Source organism: Arachis stenosperma, chromosome 5, assembly GCF_014773155.1.
Source record: "Arachis stenosperma cultivar V10309 chromosome 5, arast.V10309.gnm1.PFL2, whole genome shotgun sequence".
Lineage (NCBI taxonomy): Eukaryota > Viridiplantae > Streptophyta > Magnoliopsida > Fabales > Fabaceae > Arachis > Arachis stenosperma.
In genome coordinates this window covers 137,786,102-137,807,930 of record NC_080381.1, presented here as the reverse complement: position 1 = coordinate 137,807,930, position 21,829 = coordinate 137,786,102, and the positions used below count along the sequence as shown (strand labels likewise).

General features: G+C 33.4%; 4 protein-coding genes across 4 annotated transcripts; all 4 read right to left on the bottom strand.

Annotated features, from left to right (window-relative positions):
* Window positions 1–3,392: 3,392 nt before the first annotated feature.
* LOC130981504 (probable methyltransferase PMT15) lies at window positions 3,393–6,371 on the bottom strand. The gene is made up of 5 exons (XM_057905096.1): window positions 6,199–6,371; window positions 5,141–5,946; window positions 4,971–5,048; window positions 4,609–4,816; window positions 3,393–3,437 (listed from the first exon to the last, which is right to left on the bottom strand). Exons 2-5 carry the CDS (start codon window positions 5,410–5,412, stop codon window positions 3,393–3,395), a joined length of 603 nt encoding a protein of 200 aa, XP_057761079.1. The 5' UTR covers window positions 5,413–5,946; window positions 6,199–6,371.
* A 6,285-nt stretch (window positions 6,372–12,656) lies between these two features.
* Window positions 12,657–13,160, bottom strand: LOC130981503 (uncharacterized). Its single transcript, XM_057905095.1, has one exon. It carries the CDS (start codon window positions 13,158–13,160, stop codon window positions 12,657–12,659), a length of 504 nt encoding a protein of 167 aa, XP_057761078.1.
* A 397-nt stretch (window positions 13,161–13,557) lies between these two features.
* On the bottom strand, window positions 13,558–16,795 carry LOC130982157 (putative F-box protein At5g60060). Its single transcript, XM_057906033.1, has 2 exons — window positions 16,549–16,795; window positions 13,558–15,600 (listed from the first exon to the last, which is right to left on the bottom strand). Exon 2 carries the CDS (start codon window positions 15,584–15,586, stop codon window positions 14,381–14,383), a length of 1,206 nt encoding a protein of 401 aa, XP_057762016.1. The 5' UTR covers window positions 15,587–15,600; window positions 16,549–16,795; the 3' UTR covers window positions 13,558–14,380.
* Window positions 16,796–17,838: 1,043 nt separating this feature from the next.
* LOC130982158 (probable protein phosphatase 2C 67) lies at window positions 17,839–21,686 on the bottom strand. The gene is made up of 6 exons (XM_057906034.1): window positions 21,359–21,686; window positions 21,001–21,109; window positions 20,189–20,225; window positions 20,006–20,050; window positions 19,623–19,675; window positions 17,839–19,491 (listed from the first exon to the last, which is right to left on the bottom strand). The coding sequence occupies exons 1-6, from the start codon at window positions 21,472–21,474 to the stop codon at window positions 19,300–19,302; spliced, it is 552 nt and encodes a 183-aa protein (XP_057762017.1). The 5' UTR covers window positions 21,475–21,686; the 3' UTR covers window positions 17,839–19,299.
* Between the last annotated feature and the right edge of the window lie 143 nt (window positions 21,687–21,829).

Below are 21,829 nucleotides of genomic sequence, written 5' to 3'. Positions count from 1 at the left end.
GTGCTGAATGAGGGAATGCTGATATCAAAATGAAAGCTTTTGGAGGAATTGAATAGTAATGGAGTAAAGCAATAGGCTTTACATGTGTTATACACTTATACTTCATTCCTTCCAAATGGATAGGTTGAATAAGCATAGGGAATAATCAAAGAAATCCAATTGGCTACTTTTCAATAAGAAACATGTCACTTGAATAGTAATAATACTATGGTGAAAACTCAGGCGAAGTCCACTTTACATGAAGTTTATATCTGAGAGTCGTTAGATAAAAATTTAGTCAAATCAGTCAAATCATCTAACGGCTCTCAAGTATCAACTTCACGTAAAGTCGACTGCACGTGAGTTTCTACCTAATACTATAGTTTAACGTAAATTAAGTGAATCTAATAAAATACTAGTGTTTGTTTTGGTTCATTGTAAAACTTGCACTTGAAAGTTTAATGGACAATGAAAAAGTCTTAATCTACTCCCTAGTCTCTACTATGATAAATTTAGAGTCTACCCAGGTCTATAGCCGAAAGGCTTTATAGTTACATCCATACTGAATTGTCCAACATTCTCATATTTTAAATTTAAGCAACATTAATTTAAACCTTATATTAAAATATACTACAATGTGGTGAATTGGTAGAGTAAAAATGTCAAACCCATCAAAATCATCATCATCATATATATATACAAACATCAAAAGAAAAAAGATGAAAGCTTTTAATATATCAAGTGTGGACTTTTTAATTCATTGCAGAGTAGTAATTGAAAATCCAACTTTTCTTGCTCATGCAATTGACAATTAAACTTGATGAATACTTCAATTGTCATGGCGTAAGTGGGGCTATTTAGGGTGGTAGAAGAACCGGACCTACACACATTAAATTCATGAAAAACAACAAATAAGTATTAAGTCAGGGTCCAATTTTTGTACAGTGCACTCATCCATCAAGATGTAGCATCCCCCTGTCCCAACAAGGAAATTTCCAAATAATACTTTCAATATGATAAAAAAATATATGTGGAAGAATTAGTATAGTTTTGTTTTTGGGTTGGGTCAGTTTTATCATTTCCCAAAACAACAATAATTATGTCAATGTTTATATATGTCACAGCCTATCTTATTATCATTGCTAAAATGCTAATTGCCTAATGTTATTTTATGTACCATACTTATACCTTTGATTATTTTAATAAATGAAATAAAATATCTCATTGATTGCTTACTCTTGTTTTATTTATTTATTCTATTATTACATTTTTCATAAATGATGTTATAGTATAGTCCTTCAAAAGGTACAAGAAGAAACTATCTTAACTTGTTGGATAAAAGATTACAGAAATCTTCTTTGTGTTCATTGAAACATTAGGAGTGGAGAAAATAAATGGCTTCTATTCTTCGGTCATTAATGGCTTCCCATTTCTTGGTTGAAATTTGTGACACCCCAAATCATAAGGAATCTAAATGTGGCATAGCCCCACAGGTACAACTTTGCAGAGCATGGAATTGCACTAGTTTTTCATGTACTAGACCCTTAAATTGTACTCTTCCATTTAGTTAAACATTGAGGGGGCCTAACATGGTATTTAATATTGGACCCAATGCTTCTTCCACGTACAACCTCACATACCCTACTTTGATTAGAAAACAAGCTATTTTTCAATCCACTTGTTTAATGACCCAAATAAAACAGACCAAAAAATCGTGATAAAGAAAAAAAAAAGACCAAAAAATAATGATTTTTTGTCATGCTCGTATATACCTTCAGTTTTTTCTTTGTTAATAATATTTTTATTATTATCCTTCGTTAATAATAATAAGTTAATAACAATGTATGAATTACCAAAAATATATATATAATAGATATTAGGAATTTGAATACTATCTATTATATGCAATAATTTATTGTCCAACAATATACTCTTAATAAAGTTTATATCCACAACAGATTTTTTTTGTGATTATCCACAATAGATTAATCTTTAATTTGATGATTTGGGAGATCACGAAAAAAATATATATTGAGCTAATTGAAGGCAGTTCAGTTGGTATAGTAATTATGATAAAGTATATGTGGTTTTATTTTATTAATTTATTTTTTGATGAAGGTATTTCTTGAGAGAGAGAGAGTTTCGCCTTTAACCTATTTTTTGAGAGTTTAAAATTAGGAATTATGATTTGGGATGCTCCATAAAGACTCGTAAAATGTCTTGTTGTAAAAACACTCATATGTCGCATTATTATTGAACGTATTAATGAATCAGTTATTTTTAAATTTCTTAACAAACTAGAATAAAACTGATAAACCCAATTGTTATCAGATCCGATCGAACTAACCAATTTACATAACCCACTAGATTATGGTTTTTTGTTTTTTTTAAACAAAAATCAGGGATATATTTGTCTTTTTATAAAAAAATTAAACATGATGATTCGGTTTAGATTGTGTAAATTAATCGGATCAAATCGGGTCTAATAATTATAGTGTGGATAATTGAGTTTGTTATTGTTGCTATAATAAACCGATTTTATTCTGATTTATTAAAAAATAAATTATTAACCGGTTTAATAAAAATGTCCAATAATATCATGACACATGTAAACGTCTTAAAAAAAATATTTTTAGTGTCTTTATTAAAGTAGTCTCTTTATGATTTACAATTTAAAATAAAAAATAAGTTAAAAAATTAACTGATATTAATTAAAAAAGTACTTAATTTTCTATTTAAACTTAAATATAAAATATGGTCAGTTGGTCACCGATATGATTTTTTATTTTTTTTAGTTTTGATCATATTTCGTTTCATTTGGTTGCGTCATTGAGAGAATGCGCTGACATGCAAATAATTATCGATCCCAAATCATATTGATATGGAAATCATATATTATTGCATTGTTTCCCATAATGTATTATGTTTCTAACAAAGTGTGCAATTGCTGGAGACATTTATCTTCATAATAATCTAAATGGCTCAGATTCAGAACGAAAACTTCAGCAAAAATCAAATTAAAAAAAAAAAAAGACAAGTGTCAAGGGTCTTCAGCATTATTAATTCTCTCTTATAATTATTATTCATCTCATTGCATGCATGCATGCATCTTCATATGCACTAATTCGCACCTACAAAATACACGAGACATGAGTGAGATCGATTAAAAAAGTTGTATACGTGTATTTAATTACTTAGAATATGTAGATACCTTATTAGAGAGAGTGATTTAGTTAATTAATTGGCGCAACCAAGGGGTGGAAGATTACACTTAGAGCGCAATTGAGAACCAATCCTAATAGTGCTGCAAAGACATTCAGTGTCAACAGATCCGAGAGCATTGCAGCACCCAACATTTGGGTTTGTGTTGGATGAACCAGGCACCACAAACGGTGCACAAACGTTTAGGTTACTCAGCTCGTTCGAGCATGTACCGCTCTGTGCCTTAGCCATTCCTCCTGTGGCCACAACCAAGATCAACATCAATGCCATTTGTGACTTTAGAGACAACAAACACTTCATTGATTCCATGCCTAGGTTAGCTTTATTAATTGCTTTCTGTCGTTGTGACTCTTAATTAATGGGATTTGATGTCTCAATTTATAGTGTTAAGTTTGCAAGTTAATTAAACATTGGTGTTATGTTTCATGAGTCACCTACCTAAGAGGATATTCAGTTACACAATTCAAAACATACAACATTGGTGTTTTCATGGTAGGTTTTGTGGCATGATATAGACTTCTAATATAATAATTTTTCATGGTATTTGTATATTTAATCATTATTAGTTTAAAATGGCATTGAGTTAGGACTTAGGAATCAATCATCTTTCTTTTGAAGTGTTCTTTTTGTTTTTGCCATCGGTATTCAATTTTGCTTATTCCATAATAATTTTGAAAATAAAATAATTGAAAATATGATGAGTTTATCTATCATTCTACTAATCTAGCTCTTCATACTTCTTAAATGTTACTACAGTTAATGTCTATTATACAATGTATATTTGTTGAATTCTAATTTAAAATTAAATACACAGGGAATGAGGGAACACTAATTTATATGAACCCTTTTTGTAGGTGTTTTATAAAGGGGAATGATTTTTTGTGAAGTTCAACTGAAAATGTTACTAGTACTTATGCCTTTTATTTACAAACAAACAAGCTAATGAACCATGTAATTTTAAGTAATCATTACCACACAAAAATATTTAAAATCTGCAAGAAAGTTTTCAGCAATGGATTATAAATGAATATTTAAAAATTTAAAATATTCTTGCACAAAAGACTTGTGGATCTAGCATGCATTACTTTTATAGGGCTATTTGTAATTATGACTGCTCCCTAAAAGTTGATGACAAAGTAATGATAACAGAGCCAATTAAAAAGCATGTTGGATTAGGTGCTCAAACCCTTGAATTATTGAGCAAAACATGACAATGGTTACTTTACTCCTGAATTCGGTGTATGTTCTGCACACTTTGAATTTGCATTTAATGAAAAGTAATGAAGAAAGATACAAAAGAATACTAACAACTTTGAGATGAATAAACAAAAAGAAAAGCACTAGAGAAAAGAAATTAAACGAGGCTTTAAAAACTAAAAAGACCTTAATTAATATTTAACTAACTACCGTTTGAAGCTTTAGGAGCTGTCCAGCAAATAAAAGTTTCTCTCTTTCAAGAGGCCCATCTTCATGGTCAACAATTTGACTTTCCCAATTCAAACCGTTGACTATACTCTTTACTTTTACTAATATATCAACATCATCTCTGAGTATCACACTTCCTTCTGGCCTAAGAATCCTATCCATTTCTAGCAGAATGTCTTCTAATTCACATCTGCAACATACAAGTAGGTTAATCAGAATTTAAACAGTACTTGAATCTGTTAGATTACTTCAAACAATGAGCCATATTTCCAAGATCATTTGTTAAAAAGGGACAAATTATGTGTTATATAGTGTATATGATATTGAATTGAATATATAAATACCTTTGGTTGTAAAGGCTGAAGACTGAATCAGCATGAATTAAATCATAAGTTCTAGGATAAGTGGACATTGCTTCACACCTGCAACATAAGTTTAGGCCACAAGCAATTTAGACAATGAAGAAGAGAACATTATGTTAAGGAGATAAGGAAAAAAATAATGTTGTGCTAACCAATTATGGTATGTTCCAATCAATCCCCTTTCATAAATTGCTCCAAGTGTGTCAACCTTGGCTTGAACAGGAACCACATTCATGACCCAAACAGGGTACTCAACAAGAGAAGCAGCAAATCCACCCAAGTAAGCATTCATGTCAAGAAGGTTTCTGTATCTCCCAGCTTTACCTAGCTGACTGTTAACTTTCTTATAATATGATATCCTTTTCTTCCATAATTGATTGTCCTTTATGAAGGTTGAAGGTGTAACCCCTTTTATGGTCTCCATTTAAATCCTAGGTAGGGTGGCTGTTGTCTGAATTTTTTGGTTATGGAAGCTGTGTATGTGTTGTGCTTGGTTATGGATGTTGGAGGTGCTAGACAAATATGGGGGACAGCTTTTGCTACATTTTGGTGTGAAGAAATCGGACCATCCGATTTCTTTGGGTGAAAAATTTTGTAAACCAATCGAAGGGTCTGTTTTCCATGGAGGGGAAATTTGAATTTTGATGGAAGCTAATCGGACCGTCCGTTTTGTATATGTAGTACTTTTTTTTTTTATTTTCCGAAAACCGTTTTGTATATGGAAACTAAGTGAACTAATAGATTCTAGTATCTGTACATATAGTAACTAATTTAACTGTCTAAAAAGTAAATACAGAACAACTATTATTTTGCTACAGTATGCATAAAATTAGACCAAGCAAAACACACCAACTCACGTGGTAATCCAGCTGAGATAACATTCCCATGCAAATGCTTCTGTGCATATTCTGCAGCCAACCGTCCTCCATGACCATCGTAAATTGCAAAATGTGCACACCTGAAAACCAAGCTCTCATAATCATTAGTAGAGAACAGAAAGCAAAAAATCAAGAAATGAATTTGATTTCAGGAACAGGCAACAAATTATCCACAAATCACACCATTTACTTGTTAAAAAATAAAAGAGGGACAAATACTAGTGATAAATCAAAATGATTATTCATCATCTATAATAATAATAATCATCATCATCATAATCATAATAACTTAATTTTCCAGGGTAATCTAAAGTTGCGTCTAAGAGAACAACCCAAGCATCTTCCATTGTGTGCGTAGAACCCTTATCCTCAGCTGCATCAGCATGAATTTCGAAAGAAGCTTCGACAACCGAAGAATCTTCCGTCTTTGGCTTCTTCGAGGGAACATCAACAAGATCGTCGCTTTCCGAATCAGCTTCGCGCTTTTTGGGTTCAACTTCCACCGTTAAGGTTTTGCCCTCTGTGGTTTCGTCCATTTTCGCTCTTACAAATTCCAATCACGACAACAAAGGGTTGAAGGTTAAAATCGTTGAAAGTGAAAACCCTAAGCCTACTACACTGATCAATCTCTTCTACTCACCTATAGTCTACAGTAGTAATAATTAATAAATTAATACTGAAATTTATTTAATTCTAAATAATATTTATCTATCTACGCCTGCATTTATAATTTATTTCTTCTAAAATTTTGTTTGTCTTTCAATTTTTTTTATATTTCTATTCTAAAATATTGACTTAATAGAGTCTAGCTTCTAAGATTTTGTTGAATGAAGCATTTTGATATTAAAAATAATTTAGAACTTAATTAGAAAATATTTTTTCCCCTAAAAATTTAAATACTTTTATAGATTTCTTTGTTTGGATGTATCCATAATATTGGAGGATTATCCTAAAAAAATTATAACGTCTGAAAATAGATCTTTCAATTTCTTTAATTATTTTATTAAATGTATTTTTTATTATTTAATATTTTTTATATATATTTTTTATTTTTACTTAAAAAAATATAATAAAGGATCATACTTTATAATAATAATTGAGAGAAAAATTGAAGAAAATCCAATTTCTAATGTCTAAGGGTTGCCTCCTAATATTTTAAAATTCGCTATATTTTTTTGTTGAAAAAATAAAATACAAAAAATAAGATTTAATTATAATTTTATCAAATTTTTAATTAAATTTTTATTATTTAAAATTTTGTAGATATTAGTGAGGTCAAGTTTAGTTGTGGCGTATTTACTCATTTATGATTTTATATCTGGTGTAGTTTCTAACTAAGGAATGTTTTCCTTAGAAAGGTCCAGAAAATTGGTGGAGCGCATACATGTTTAGCACTCACTATGTCTTAAGGCTATCGACAGTTGGACAGCCTCATCTGCAATATCATCCTATCATTGATACAGTCCAACCCATTTGTCAGCATTCTTGTCCTGCAGGGTATAGTTCGGCAAAACTATCACTCTAAACCCTCGTATAAAAAGGTTTAGATGACGAAACAAAAGGCAATTACATAGATATTATTATCCTAAACAATATGTGAGCTTAGGGCATAATTAATTATTTGTACATTTAATCGTTATTAGTTTAAAATGAGATTGAGTTAGGAATCAATCATCTTTCTTTTGAAATTTGAAGTGTTCTTTTTGTTTTTACCGTCGATATTCAATTTTGTTTAATCCATATTAATTTTAAAAATGGGATAATTTAGTTACTCAAACATCAAAAAATTAAGAATATGATAGTTTATCTATCATTCCACTAATCTAGCTCTTAATAATTCTTAAATGGTACTACAGTTAATGTTTATTATACAATGTGTATTAGTTGAATTCTAATTTAATACAATGTGTATTAGTTGAATTCTAATTTAAAATTAAATACACAGAGAATGAGAGAACACTAATTTATATAAACCCTTTTTTAGATGTTTTATAAAGGGAAATGATTTTTTGTGAAGTTTCAACCGAAAATGTTACAAGTACTTACGGCTTTTATTTACAAACAAAAAGGCTAATGAACGATATAATTTTAAGTAATTATTATCATACAGAGAATCTTTCAAATCAACTCATAAATATTTTTAACTTAATATACAAACTCTTTCAAACTAAAAATAAATCTTTTAAAATCTATAAGAAAGTTTTCAGCAATGGATTATAAATAAATATTTAAAATTTTAAATTATATATCAAAGTATGTTTTTTAAAAAATTTTATTGGACATTTTCATCCTTAAAAAAAATTTATTACATTAAAATTCTTAAATTTTATAAAAATAAAATATATAAATTTTTGCCATAATTAAATTTATTGTTTTTATTTGAACAAATAGATTTTTAAAAATATAATTAAAAAAAATTATATATCTTAGCTTTGTAAAGTTTAAGAATTTTAGAACAATAAATTTTTTTCACAAAAAGATCTAACACAAAATCTTTTAGAGATGTATTTAAGTATATACTCAAAATTTAAAATATTCTTGCACAAAAGACTTGTGATCTAGCATGCATTACTTTTATAGGGCTATTTGTAATTATGACTGCTCCCTAAAAGTTGATGACAAAGTACTGATAACAGAGCCAATTAAAAAGCAAGTTGGATTAGGTGCTCTAACCCTTGAATTATTGAGCAAAACATAACAATGGTTACTTTACTCCTGAATTAGGTGTATGTTCTGCACACTTTGAATTTGCATTTAATGAAAAGTAATGAAGAAAGATACAAAGAATACTAACAACTTTGAGATGAACAAACAAAAAGAAAATCATAAATAACCTTAACACTTTAACACAAACTTACTTTTCATATAAAGACTACTAAACATAAATCACCTTAATACAAACTTGCTTTTTTATAAAATCAAGTTTACAAAATCAATTTTATGCAAGTTTCCATTTATAAACTGTAATCCAAACACACAAATATAAACTATAATCCAAACACACACTTAATATCTCAGTTCATGAGACTTGTAATGATACAATCCCTTATTTTTTTTTTTTTTTTTGGACAGGGACCCGGGCCCACTAAGAGCCCAGATCCAAAACAGAGATTCATGCTACCCTTGACCGACCCGTTTCCATTGCCGCGAGATAGAGAGAAGTTCGAATGCTCTGTTATTCTTCACCTTCAACAACCTGAAACTTGAAATGCTGTCTGCATGTTGTTGACATCCTCGGATGGAAAGCTCGCCGGCCGGACTTCCCAGCTCTTGGACGCCGTCGTCGTGTTGCCGTCTACATCGCAGAGCCCGAAGACACCCCCTTCGTCCCCCTGATCCCATGCCGAATGTCTTCGATAACTTCACCAAATCGGAGCGGCCAGAGACCGACGCCAGATTTCGTTCAAGGCCTAGGCTGGGCGTCCGTGACTGTTTGCCATGAACCTGCCCTTCTTGGTCGCCCTAGGTCGCCGTCGCTGAGTTTACCCTGTTCCTCCTCTGTCTCTCAATCTCGCAGTAATACCCTTACAGCCACATCCCATGGGGTTGCATGTTAATCTTCTGTCTCAGATCGTTGACGATCTGGATAAATCTGCCTTCCCTGTATTTTGACGAGGTTCGATGCATGCTTCTTTGTTCTGTCACAGATTTTCTGTTCTACTGTTTAATTTTTGTTTCACTGAGGCATCTCTTTTCCAATTATGATTTGTATTTCTTCAGGTGGATTGGTTCCCCAGTTTGCTCGTAAAGTATCCGCTTCTGCTGCTTTTGCTACTGCATGGGCCAGGCAATTTCCATTTCTAGGGGTCCAGGTTAACCCTTTTTCAGGTAACATTCCCATCAGAATTCGAATGTCTTGGATTATGGCCAACACCTCCCCTATGGGTGTATTAGATTTTATTGCTTGAACTAGCTTTAGGTTATCAGATTCTATTAGAGTTTTATCCATTTGTAGGTTGTTCACTATGATTAATGCTTGCCTTATCGCTTGAGCTTCTGCAACAATACTTGATTTAGCTTGAATCTTTCCTGAGAATCCTAATATAATCCTCCCTTTATAATCTCTGATGACCACAGCTATTGCGCCTTTTCCGGTTTCCTTCCTAAATGCTGCATCAACATTAGCTTTCAGCCAGTTCGAAGGGGGCGGCCGCCATTTCACCAGGTTAGTCTTGCTGTAATTTCCTTCTTTTTTGTGTGGCTGCTGTGTATCTGTTAATTTCCAATATATTGCCTCTAGTATTTTTGCCATGCAAATTGTCCCTCTAAGATTTATCTCTTGTTGTTGAAACATCTTGTTATTTCTTGTTTTCCATATCTCCCACATTAGAAATCCTAGCTTGCTGATTCTCCTTTCCTGGTTTTCCCCTCCCCCGGCCCTCAGCTTCTTTATACATTCGACTATCCAATTCCCGATTGAAGTAACTGTATTAACTGTTGGGGTCCATTGGCCCTCCGCTCCGAACCACGCTGCCCTGGCCCAATCGCATAATAGTAGTGCATGTTCAACTGTTTCTGGACTTTTTAAACATATTTGGCATTTTGGATCTGTTGCAATCTTCCTTTTATATAAATTCGAACCTACTGGTAATATGTTTTGACACGCTTTCCATAAGAACATTCTTATCTTCTGCGGCACTTCCATACTCCACACCTCCCTCCATATCTCCCTTTTATCATCGCTTGTTGATGGGTTTCTATGATTGTCACTCTGTTCTTTCCTTCTCGCTGCATAGTATCCCGTTTTAATTGAATAATTCCCATCTTCTCTCCAGGGCCAGTATAATATGTCCTCTTTATTTATCACACTTATAGGGGTGCTAAGAATCTCTTTGCAAATTTCTTGGGGAAAGTTACATTCAATCTTCCTTCTATCCCACCCTTCCCCTTCTACAATGAGATCCTTGACCCTCAAATCATTTGTGCTGTTTGAATTTAATGTCTTGCTTCTCCCGGTGATCCAGTTATCTTTCCAAATGCTAACTTTTGCGCCATTTCCTATGCTCCATTTTGCGTTTTCCCTTAACAGCTGTCTCCCTTGTAATAAACTTCTCCAGACCCATGACGCTCCCTTTCTACCTGTTGCTGTCCAGAAATTTCCGTTTGGGAAATATAACGATTTCAGAATTTGTACCCAGACTGCATTCGGGTTCTTCAAAACTCTCCATGCTTGCTTTGCAAGGTAGGCTATATTTTGTTGTTCCAGATCTTTGAACCCCAGCCCCCCATCTCTCTTACTCGCTGTAATGATATCCCACTTTTTCCAATGGATCCCCCGTTCCTTCCCCGAGGATGCCCACCAAAATCTTGCAATCTTTGCGCAAATTCTTCTACAAAAACTTTTTGGAAGCTTTATGACATTCATGATGTATGTTGGCATTGCCTGAATTACCGACTTTATTAGCGTTTCCTTGCCTGCTTGATTCAGTAACCTTTCCTTCCATCCTTCTAGTTTATTCATAATCTTCTCTTCAATCCATCCTAGAGCTTTGTCATGTGATCTGCCCCAAATTGCTGGTAACCCCAAATATTTTCCTGGTGTATCCCATGTTTTCATCCCTAAAATTTCTTCAATATCAACTCTCGTTTGTATTGGCACTTGGCTTCCAAAGGATATTCCAGACTTGTTCTTGTTAATTCTTTGTCCTGATGCCTCTGTGTACTCATTTAATATGGTTATAATCTGAAAAATCTCCTCCTCCTTCGCCTTCGCAAAAATGATACAGTCGTCTGCAAACAATAAATGAGTGAGTGCCGGAGCTGATGGGGCTATCTTTATTCCTGTTATATCACCTCTCTCTTTAGCCTCCTCCATTAAGATTGTAAATACCTCAGCTGCTAAAATGAACAGGTATGGGGATAGCGGATCCCCTTGCCGAAGACCCCTCTGAGGCTTTATCCTCTTTGATAATTCACCATTGACCTTTACTTTATAATTCGCACTTCTTACACATTTCATTACCAAGTCGACCCATTTATCGGCGAACCCAAATTTCAGGAGCACCTTTTCAAGAAAATCCCATTCAAGTCTATCATATGCCTTGTTCATGTCTAACTTGATCGCTATATTTTGTGATCCCTCTCTTCCTTTCTTATTTAGGCTGTGATAAACTTCTTGAACAATTACCACATTATCTTGTATTAGCCTTTCTCCCACAAATGCACTTTGGGTAGGGGATATAACTTCCTCAAGGATTCCTCTCAGCCTCAAAACTATGATCCTTGTTATAATTTTGTAAATGAAGTTGCAGCAGCTAATTGGCCTTAACTGATTAAGTTCCTCCGGATTCTTCACTTTTGGGATTAGAACCACTATGGTTTCGCTAATTTCTTCCGGCATAACTCCACTTCTAAAGAATTCCCTGACTACTGCACATACCTCCTTCTTAATTATCTCCCAGTTTTTCTGATAAAATAGGCCATTCAGTCCATCCGGTCCCGGAGCCTTAAGACTGCCCATGCTGAAGACTGCTTTTCTGATTTCCTCTTCTGAGACCTCTGAGATCAGCACTCTGTTCATGTCTTCCGAAACTCTCGCTGGAATTTTGTTTAATATTGTTTCATAATTTCTTGTGTTATTGGAAGTAAACAGCCCTTCGAATTGTTCTTCGATATGTTTCATGATTTTTCCCCTGTCCTCTATCCATAACCCTGCCTCATTTCTGAGTTTGTCAATTCGATTCCTTCCTCTTCTTTGAATAGTTGTGGCATGAAAAAATGATGTGTTCTTGTCTCCCCATTTTAGCCATTTCAACCTCGCTCTTTGTCCCCAATACTTTTCTTCTTGTTTTCATAGAGCAGCTATGTTCTCTTTTATTTGCTGAATTCTCTGCTGCTTCTCTTGTGATAAGTCCGAATCCTGTAACTTCTTTAATTCTTCCTTCAATTTGCATATTTCTTTATCTGCTCGCTTTAGTGTCTTCTTGCTCCAATTTGTCAACTCCTCTTTGCAGTTTTCCATCCTTCTTGTTATTCCTTTCCATACGCAACCTTGGATGTCTTCCTTTTCCCATCCCCTTTTTACTATATTCTCACATTCCTCATGGTCAGTCCAAAATGCCTCGAACTTGAAGTTCTTCTCTGTCTTCTGAATCTGATTCATGTTCAGAATCAATGGGCTATGATCTGAACTAATAGCCGGTAGAGTTTTGAGTGATGCCTGCTGATACAGTGCCCTCCATTCCCAATTGACCAATGCCCTATCTATCCTTTCCCTTGTGATGACTCCATTCCTTGGATTTCCGAACCATGTGAATCTTCCTCCTTTTATATCTAGATCCATGAGATAATTCATGTCTACGAACTCCCGAAATTCTCTCACCTGACTTTGTGGTTTTGGGTGTAGGCCAATTTTCTCTTCTTGGCTTAAAATGTCATTGAAATCCCCTATGAATACTTGTGGCTCCCCCCTGCTGCTGTTATTCCTTGTGATGGCTCTCCATTGTTCTTTTCTTCTTACAAAACATGGATTTCCATATATGAAGTTGCACTCCCATATTTTTTCTTTTTTATCATCAATTCGGGCTTTTATATGATTTTCACACCAAAAGTAAATATCAACATTATATATTTCATTCCACAAAAGGCATAGCCCTCCGGACATACCCCGGGGTTCTATGTAAAATACATTTTCAAAATGTAACCTTTTTTTCAACTTCTTAATGGTGCTCTCTCTAGCTCTAGTCTCCATTAGAAATACTATTGCAGGCTTCAATTGTTTGCACATACTGTGCAGTTCAGAAACTGTCGCGGGAGGCCAAATGAATTTTTTTTTTTTGGTGAACAAAGGGGCCAAAGGCCCAAGCTACACTAAAACTACATTACGGGAATGAGCCATCCCAGTAACATCACCTAATAACAAAAATTCTATTCCAGTTGGAGGAGAGTTTCAGTATTGAGTGGAACGATTTTGATCAAGACTAAAATTAGCTAGCCAATCTGCACAAACATTTGCTTCTCTGTAAGTGTAAACCATGTTAATTGTCCAATTCCTTTCCATAAGCTCTTGAATCCTACAGTATAGCACTGATCCATCATCTAGAAACTTCCTATTTTGAATGACGCTGCTAACAACTGCTTGAGAGTTACTTTCTATTTTCACCTTCTTGAACTCCAGTATACCAAATGAATTTTGAAAGGACTTTTATTAAGATATAAGATATGAGAGTTTTTTAAAACAATAAATGTTGAATCTCTCACTCTAGCATCCCTCAAAAAAGTTATACACCAGTTTATCCAAGTCCAGCATTTTCATTTCATTACAAATGTTGGCTAAAATTAATAAAATTATACTCGCCCTCTAATAATTCTCTAAATTAAATATAAATCTGAATAACGCACAAACTAGTGCGTTAATAATAATTTGAAAACATATATTAACCATAGATGGAGAATGGTACAGTTAGAATTTGAAGACCTAAAATTCAAGGATATATAACAAATCGTCTAAACAAATTAAGAGACTTGAAATTTGAAAAGATTAAAGTACAAAGACAAAAGCTTAGAGAGTATGAATTAGGGCAACAACCAAACAGGAGGACAAAGGAACTTCACCGCTAACAATACTCTATGGAAACTTCCATGGTCCAAGTCAAAGATGCCGATATCTTGAGCAACAGGACCGTAATATAATGATAGGTTATCCGTAAACCAAATCTGATTTCCTTTGCTTAGATAAGGCACAGGAATTTGAACAGAAGAATTAAATCCAATCACTAGTATATAATTACCTAAATTATCTATTGTTGACCATTTTTTTCTGTTTCTTTTTAACTCATAGATATCGAATTTAGAAGTTTCAAATTCTTCGCCTTTTTTCTCTATATGTCTTACCAACATCAATAAGCTTCCATTGGGGCACCCAATAAGATATTTATGCCTGAGAGGGCTTAAGAAAATTTTAGATGGAGGTCTGGTTTCATGGATTCCTCCCTTGAGCCCTGCTCTTGTCTTTGTATCAAATTCATATAGCTGCCCGTAATTGTTTATGGCATATATCTTTTCTTGGAAAAATATTACGTCATCAAACCACTTATCTCTTGTCGGAAATTCTACCCATCTCATATTGCCGGGCTTGTAAAAGGCCAGTCTCCGGTTAGGTCCGAATATCACTACCGCCATAAAATTTTCAATGTCATGCTCAGGAGATGAGTTTATAATAACCTTATAAACATGGCGTCTATGCACTAAATCTCTTTCCATGGTGCTCCTAATGTCACGAAAATCCCAGAGTGTGTATTCATCCCCATGATTATCAGGCTGGTAATCAATTATATCAGGAAAAGCTGAGACTGGAGGAAGATACGATCTACGATTTGTAAATGGATTTAACATTTGCATAGTGCCATCAGATATGGATTGGACAATAAACCATCCATGACCAGAACCGCGGATGAACTTGTTGTACGACTGCATCTCTGGCAGCATGACATGGTAAATATCTCTCTCTTCAAGGGCGCAAGTATCAAGAGTTTCATCATCTGCAGCAGCTAATTGCATGAGATGATAAATCTCCTCGTCTTCGTATGAATGATTCCTGACAGTTTCGTCAGGTAACAATAACCACGGAATTTTGTTTCCATTGGGAATCTTTGGAAGTTTCAAGCTCCACTCTTTGCAAACCAATCGAAGTTGGATGTAATCATCGTAGGCATGGAACCGTTTTGAAATTTCTTTCAACAAATTTTCATCGATGTCTGCCCATCGATTAATCTCGTCCATGTCTCTGACTCGAGCTATGTTGAGTTACAAAGAGTCAGATCCAAGAATTTGAAAATTCATAGAAAATAAACGTCAATTCACTCCCACCCACAAATAAAACTACAAACACGAAAAAGGATTCAGAGCTTGTTTGGGTGAACTTCTAAAAAATATCTTTTTTTCGAGTTATTTTCTTTTAAAAGATTTTATGAAAAAGTAAAAATAATTTTATGTTTGGATATTTCATGCAAAAAGATCTTTTTATCTATCAATTATGTTTGGATATAACGATATAAAAGTACGTTTTTGTTTATTTATTACATGAAAAACATCTTTTTTTTAAGGAAAAAAAGATCTTTTAAAAAAAAGATGTAAATTACCGCTTTTCAAAAAAGATTTTTTTTATTTTTCTAGTGTTTTTACTTTTACTACTAGAAATTTGCAAAACACGTTAAAAAATAAAAAAAAGATCTTTTTTAATTGAAAATTTTTTTTTTTATCAAAATAATGACGCCCAATCAAGCACTCGTAATAATCGTCAGAACCAAACCCTAGAAAAAAGTCACTCTGTGCTGCATCAAAGAATCATAACCATAGTTCAACCAAATCATATATCCAACGGAATCATAGGCATAATTCAACCAAATCAAATGAAGCCATATAGGAAATTCAATTCAGAATTGTGGCAATGTTTTTATTTTGAATCAATAACAGCAAAACAAGAATTCACCAAAACAAATTCAACATATTGGATTTAAAAATCAATCTCAGCAGAATTAATAAATTAAACAATTGAATTTATAACTCAATCTCAGCAAAATTAATTCAATATCAACGGACTCAATTCAAATAAAAATTCAAAACATTTATATCTCGAAATTCAGCAGAATCGTAATAATACATCATATGCATGTTCAGAATAAATTTCAAATTTTAGACGGATAGTCAGGGAGATAGAATCAGGGAGAGTTAGAGACTGAGACCTGAGACCTGAGACCTGAGACCTGAGAGGGTTGAAGCAGAGACTAGAGACTCCACGCCGGCGAGGAGGGGAGAAGCAGAAACGACGCACGGGGAGGAGGGGAAAAGCAGCGACGACCCACGGCGAGAAGCAGAGAAGCGGCGACTACCCACGGCGAGGAGCAGCGACAGAGAGAGCTCGGACAGAGAGGGCGACAGAGAGAGAAGGGAGAGAAGGATGGTGGCTGTTCTTCGTATTCGAAGAGAAGATTAGGGTGTTCTGCTGGGTGCGAGAGAGTGAAAAAGGGTTGGGGGTAGGGGTGTTATGCGCTGGGTTTTCTTTTTTAAGAAAAAAAAAACGGCGCCGTTTCAAAGATTTGCAAAGAAAGATGTCGGTTTGATTTCGGTTGCTCAAATGTGTTTTGAATTATTTAATTTAAAATTGGTGATTAATATGATCTCTAAAAAATAGTATTTAATTTGTTAAAAATTAATATTTAATTTAAAAAATATAAAAATATTTTTTTAAAAATTTAAAATTTATTACAAAAGAAGATAAATTAAGCAAAATTTAAATATTAACTCATAAAAATTATAAAATTAACTTTTAAAATTTAGAAATTAATATCTTTTAAAATGAAATTGACAAAATAATAAAATAAAAAAATTAATCACTTTTAAATTAAGATAATTAAATAAATATTTTATAAAAGTTACAAAATTAATTATAATTAATTTCTTATTTTATTAATTTTTTTATTTTAGAATTTAAATTTAAAATTTAAATAATATAAACTTAATAATATTATACATCTAAATATTTAAATAATAATATTAAACAAAATTTAAATATTAACTCATAAAAATTATAAAATTGACTTTTAAAATTTAAAAATTAATATCTTTCAAATTGAAGAAATTGACAAAATAGTAAAATAAAAGAAAATCACTTTCAAATTAAATAGTTAAATATATATTTTATAAAAGTTACCAAATTAACCATAATTAATTTCTTACTTTATCAACTTTTTTATTTTAGAATTTAAATTTAAAATTTAAATAAATATAAACTTAGAATAATATTACACATCTAAACTTTTTTATTAACCAACTTTAATTAAATTAATCTAATATAACAAAAATAATCCTTTTTTTTTTCAAAATCAATGATATTTCATTAATAGAAATAGAACCAAACAGGTGTCTATATTGGGATTACAAGGACCCAACAAAGCAAAAGAGATCTCCCAATAATCACGAGAAACGAACAAAACGTGAAATCGAAAAGGAGAAGTGAACATCCTATATCCTATCCTATATCATTATTATAAAAGACAGCATGTTGTAGGGGAATTCCAAGCTGTCAACCCTCCTAAGTATGGTGACACTGTTCGTGTCATGTTTATCATTCCCCGTGCCATACCATGGTATATACATGCATAGGAATTGGCTACCAACATCTCTCAATATCATAATACTCACATATATCATGTTCAGGTGTACACCGTACAAAGATTTCTATATGTTTTTCCCTTACCCCAACTTTTCAGTCTGAAATCATATACATTTTCCTCATTCACCCCATTTTCATCCCATATTTTTTAAATTTTGTCCCTCATTTCAAAATTTAGAGTTTTCCAGGATCATTCTTTCATATATTATTCCCTCACATTTATATAATCCCTTGTGCGCATTGTTCATTTTAATCGCGATGCAAAGACGTCGACTGCGGCAACGACGACTATCTCCCCTCAAACGGTGCGTGTACTCAAGGGATTAGGCAAGAGCCATTCAAGAGCTATGACAGTGGTGGTGGATACAGAGGACGAGGAGGAGGAGGCGGCGGCGATGGTGCTTGCTGCAGCTGCAGTGGGATGGATCACATGGCCAGAGATTACAACCACGGAAGAGGCGGATGCCGTTGTAGGTACGACGGTGGAGGCGGTGGTGGAAGCCGCAACAACTGTGGGTATTCTGGCTTTTGCAAGGGACTGCCCAACAAGCTCTCGCTGAAAAATGTAAGTATAATGCTTTAATTTCTCTGATCATTACGTTGTGTTTCTTGGAGTAGTTTTTGGATTTTAATTTTGGAGTTTTATATTACGGTTTTATTTATTTTAATTTTCGAGTTTTTGTGTTTGACAAGGAAATATGTGATTGAATATTTTCTGTTCTGTCTCTTTTGTTGATAATTTAACTTCTGAACAAAATCAACAGCATCACTGGGACCAAATACCTAACATCCGGAAAATCTCATTTCATTTCATTCATAACAGTTAATCAAACCAGCAAAACAACTAAATAGGACAATGATGGATCCTAGAAAGTTACGTAACCAACAATTCTAAATGTAATGCATCACAGATAATGAATGCTTCAAGGGACTAATGAAAGTTCTTCAAAGCACAGCTATACACAGACACATAGACATACAGTCGTGGGCTTCTCATTTATTCAAATTTTGAACTAGTTTGAATTTGACACCTTACTAGATAATCTGGTCCTAATAAGATTGTGAACCATGAGTTATTAAAGCTTCTGGCAACATAAGACTGAATGCTAAATCAAAATTCTTATTATGGATGCTTAACTTTATACCAGAATGTTGCTGTGTCCAATTATGTGTGAAAAGGTACATTAGTTGGAAGAGTGTGGAAAGTTCTATATAAAGAGATGGATATGGTAACTTAAGTTTTTTGCATAGAGCCAAAAGTTATAGATCAACTGCACGTCCTGAGAACTGTCAAGTAACAGGTATATATAAACCCAAAGATCTAACCAATCATCATTGAAGCATTTTGAACCTTCTGAATGCGTGCGCATTCCTGTGGAAAGATAGGTTTGTGCTCTCTCGTCAAAACAATAGCCTTTAGTGCATGGGCTCCATCAGAATTACCTTGGGATCCATCACTTATAGTTGACCGAGCCAAAACTGCTTTGGCATCTCCTATGTTTGCAACGAAAACCTAAAAACAGTCGTCAAACAGTGTTAAATAATTGGGGGAAAACAGGTTATGAATGAATTGGCAGAATACTGAGAAACCACGAGCAGACCCTATTTGGATGGCAAATAGAGAATAAGTAAACACAAGCTTACTTTTTGTCCCAATACCCGGACAGAGACAGCTGTGGCACCATCCTGCCATCCCCCTGGTAGCAGTACATAGACTCATAAAGATACAAATAACATGAAAGAAATCTCTAAAGATTATATTAATTATTATTAATTAACTTGTATCGAAATCTATAATTCAAAAACCTAGGCAAGTGGCCGGCAGCATAGTGTGATACATTTCCCTTTTTTAATACCAAGGGGGGAAAAGTACATTGTACTGCTAACCAATTATAAAACAAAAAATCACATGGACTTCAAACCAATAAACTTTAAAACCCCAGTAAAAACTTGATTAACATCAAAATTTAAGCACAATCTAGCCACCTATAACGAGAGATTAACAAATCGAAGCAATCAAACTGTACCTTCAGAACTTTCTTGAAGAAGAGACTCATCGGTTTTACGAAAACCTAAATCAGAATAAAAACATCAAATGAGAACATTCTGTAACCAAAAAAATAGATGAATATAAGTCTTCGTCCACAATTCAGTTTTGCAATAAACAAATGAGGGATTGAATAACGAAAATCATAAACTTGAATGCTTACCATCAAGTATAGCTCTTTTAGCTGCCTTTACATCCAACTGAAACAAAGCAACGCAACCAAGATATTAGAGGCAAAAATATATAAAACTGAGAGCAATAGAGGGAAAAGATATCAAAGACTACGGAAGTTGAAAGCAATATATTTTTTATTTTGAAAAAGAAGAAAAAGAAATTGCCCAAGAAGACCAGAAGAATTCATTTTGATAGAAACATCCATTTTACTTATGAGCTAATGGTCAAGAAAACTGGCTTTCATGTTTCCCTTAATTGTTTTATTGACTATGGAGACTCATCTCATCAACTCAACTATACAAATCTGCTGTAAAAGGCCTAACAGACAATATATGGATTCCTCTCGTGCCCCCTCATGTTCTTCAAAATAAAATCTCAGTTAGAACAAGGGTACACACCCTAAGGTTCAACAGCTTTCAACAAAACTTTGCAAAATGATACTGATATTTTTGCTACTTCATAACTATCTTCCTTGATGATTCAGTCAACCAACAATAAGAATGGTTGCAGTTGAATAGTTTCCCTTAACTGTAGTTAACTTCAACTGTATCTCATATGACAATCGAGAAAGAACAGAGGCCTGATGAGGATCATAGAAGTTTGTAATAAATGAATAGAAGAGTTTGAGTTACCCTGTGTGTAATGTAGTGTTAACTCTATCTAAGCAACTGAGCCTAACTAAGTGAACTAATAGATTCTAGTATCTGTACATATAGTAACTAATTTAACTGTCTAAAAAGTAAATAAGAACAACTATTATTTTGCTACAGTATGCATAAAATTAGACCAAGCAAAACACACCAACTCACGTGGTAATCCAGCTGAGATAACATTCACATGCAAATGCTTCTGTGCATATTCTGCAGCCAACCGTCCTCCATGCCCATCATAAATTGCAAAATGTGCACACCTGAAAACCAAGCTCTCATAATCATTAGTAGAGAACAGAAAGCAAAAAATCAAGAGATGAATTTGATTTCAGGAACAGGCAACAAATTATCCACAAATCACACCATTTATTTGTTAAAAAATAAAAGAGGGACAAATACTAGTGATAAATCAAAATGATTATTCATCATCTATAATAATAATAATAATAATAATAATAATAATAACTTAATTTTCCAGGGTAATCTAAAGTTGCGTCTAAGAGAACAACCCAAGCATCTTCCATTGTGTGCCTAGAACCCTTATCCTCAGCTGCATCAGCATGAATTTCGAAAGAAGCTTCGACAACCGAAGAATCTTCCGTCTTTGGCTTCTTCGAGGGAACATCAACAAGATCGTCGCTTTCCGAATCAGCTTCGCGCTTTTTGGGTTCAACTTCCACCGTTAAGGTTTTGCCCTCTGTGGTTTCGTCCATTTTCGCTCTTACAAATTCCAATCACGACAACAAAGGGTTGAAGGTTAAAATCGTTGAAAGTGAAAACCCTAAGCCTACTACACTGAGCTCCAATCTCTGCTACTCACCTATTGTCTAGAGTAGTAATAATTAATAAACAAATACTGAAATTTATTTAATTCTAAATAATATTTATCCATCTACGCCTGCATTTATAATATATTTCTTCTAAAATTTTGTTTGTCTTTCAATTTTTTTTTTTTATATTTCTATTCTAAAATATTGACT

What these genes read in the sequence shown, in the direction of transcription:
- LOC130981503 (XM_057905095.1), bottom strand. Translation starts at nt 13,160, where the DNA reads ATGAATTATCTCATGGATCTAGATATAAAAGGAGGAAGATTCACATGG.
- LOC130982158 (XM_057906034.1), bottom strand. Translation starts at nt 21,474, where the DNA reads ATGTTCCCTCGAAGAAGCCAAAGACGGAAGATTCTTCGGTTGTCGAAG. An exon ending in ACACAATGGAAGATGCTTGG is followed by an intron (nt 21,110 to 21,358) that starts GTTGTTCTCTTA and finishes CTTGGTTTTCAG; the next exon opens with GTGTGCACATTTTGCAATTT. An exon ending in TAAAAGAGCTATACTTGATG is followed by an intron (nt 20,051 to 20,188) that starts GTAAGCATTCAA and finishes ATTCTGATTTAG; the next exon opens with GTTTTCGTAAAACCGATGAG.
- LOC130981504 (XM_057905096.1), bottom strand. Translation starts at nt 5,412, where the DNA reads ATGGAGACCATAAAAGGGGTTACACCTTCAACCTTCATAAAGGACAAT. An exon ending in TTCAGCCTTTACAACCAAAG is followed by an intron (nt 4,817 to 4,970) that starts GTATTTATATAT and finishes TGTATGTTGCAG; the next exon opens with ATGTGAATTAGAAGACATTC. An exon ending in AGCTCCTAAAGCTTCAAACG is followed by an intron (nt 3,438 to 4,608) that starts GTAGTTAGTTAA and finishes TTGTGGCCACAG; the next exon opens with GAGGAATGGCTAAGGCACAG.
- LOC130982157 (XM_057906033.1), bottom strand. Translation starts at nt 15,586, where the DNA reads ATGGACGAGATTAATCGATGGGCAGACATCGATGAAAATTTGTTGAAA.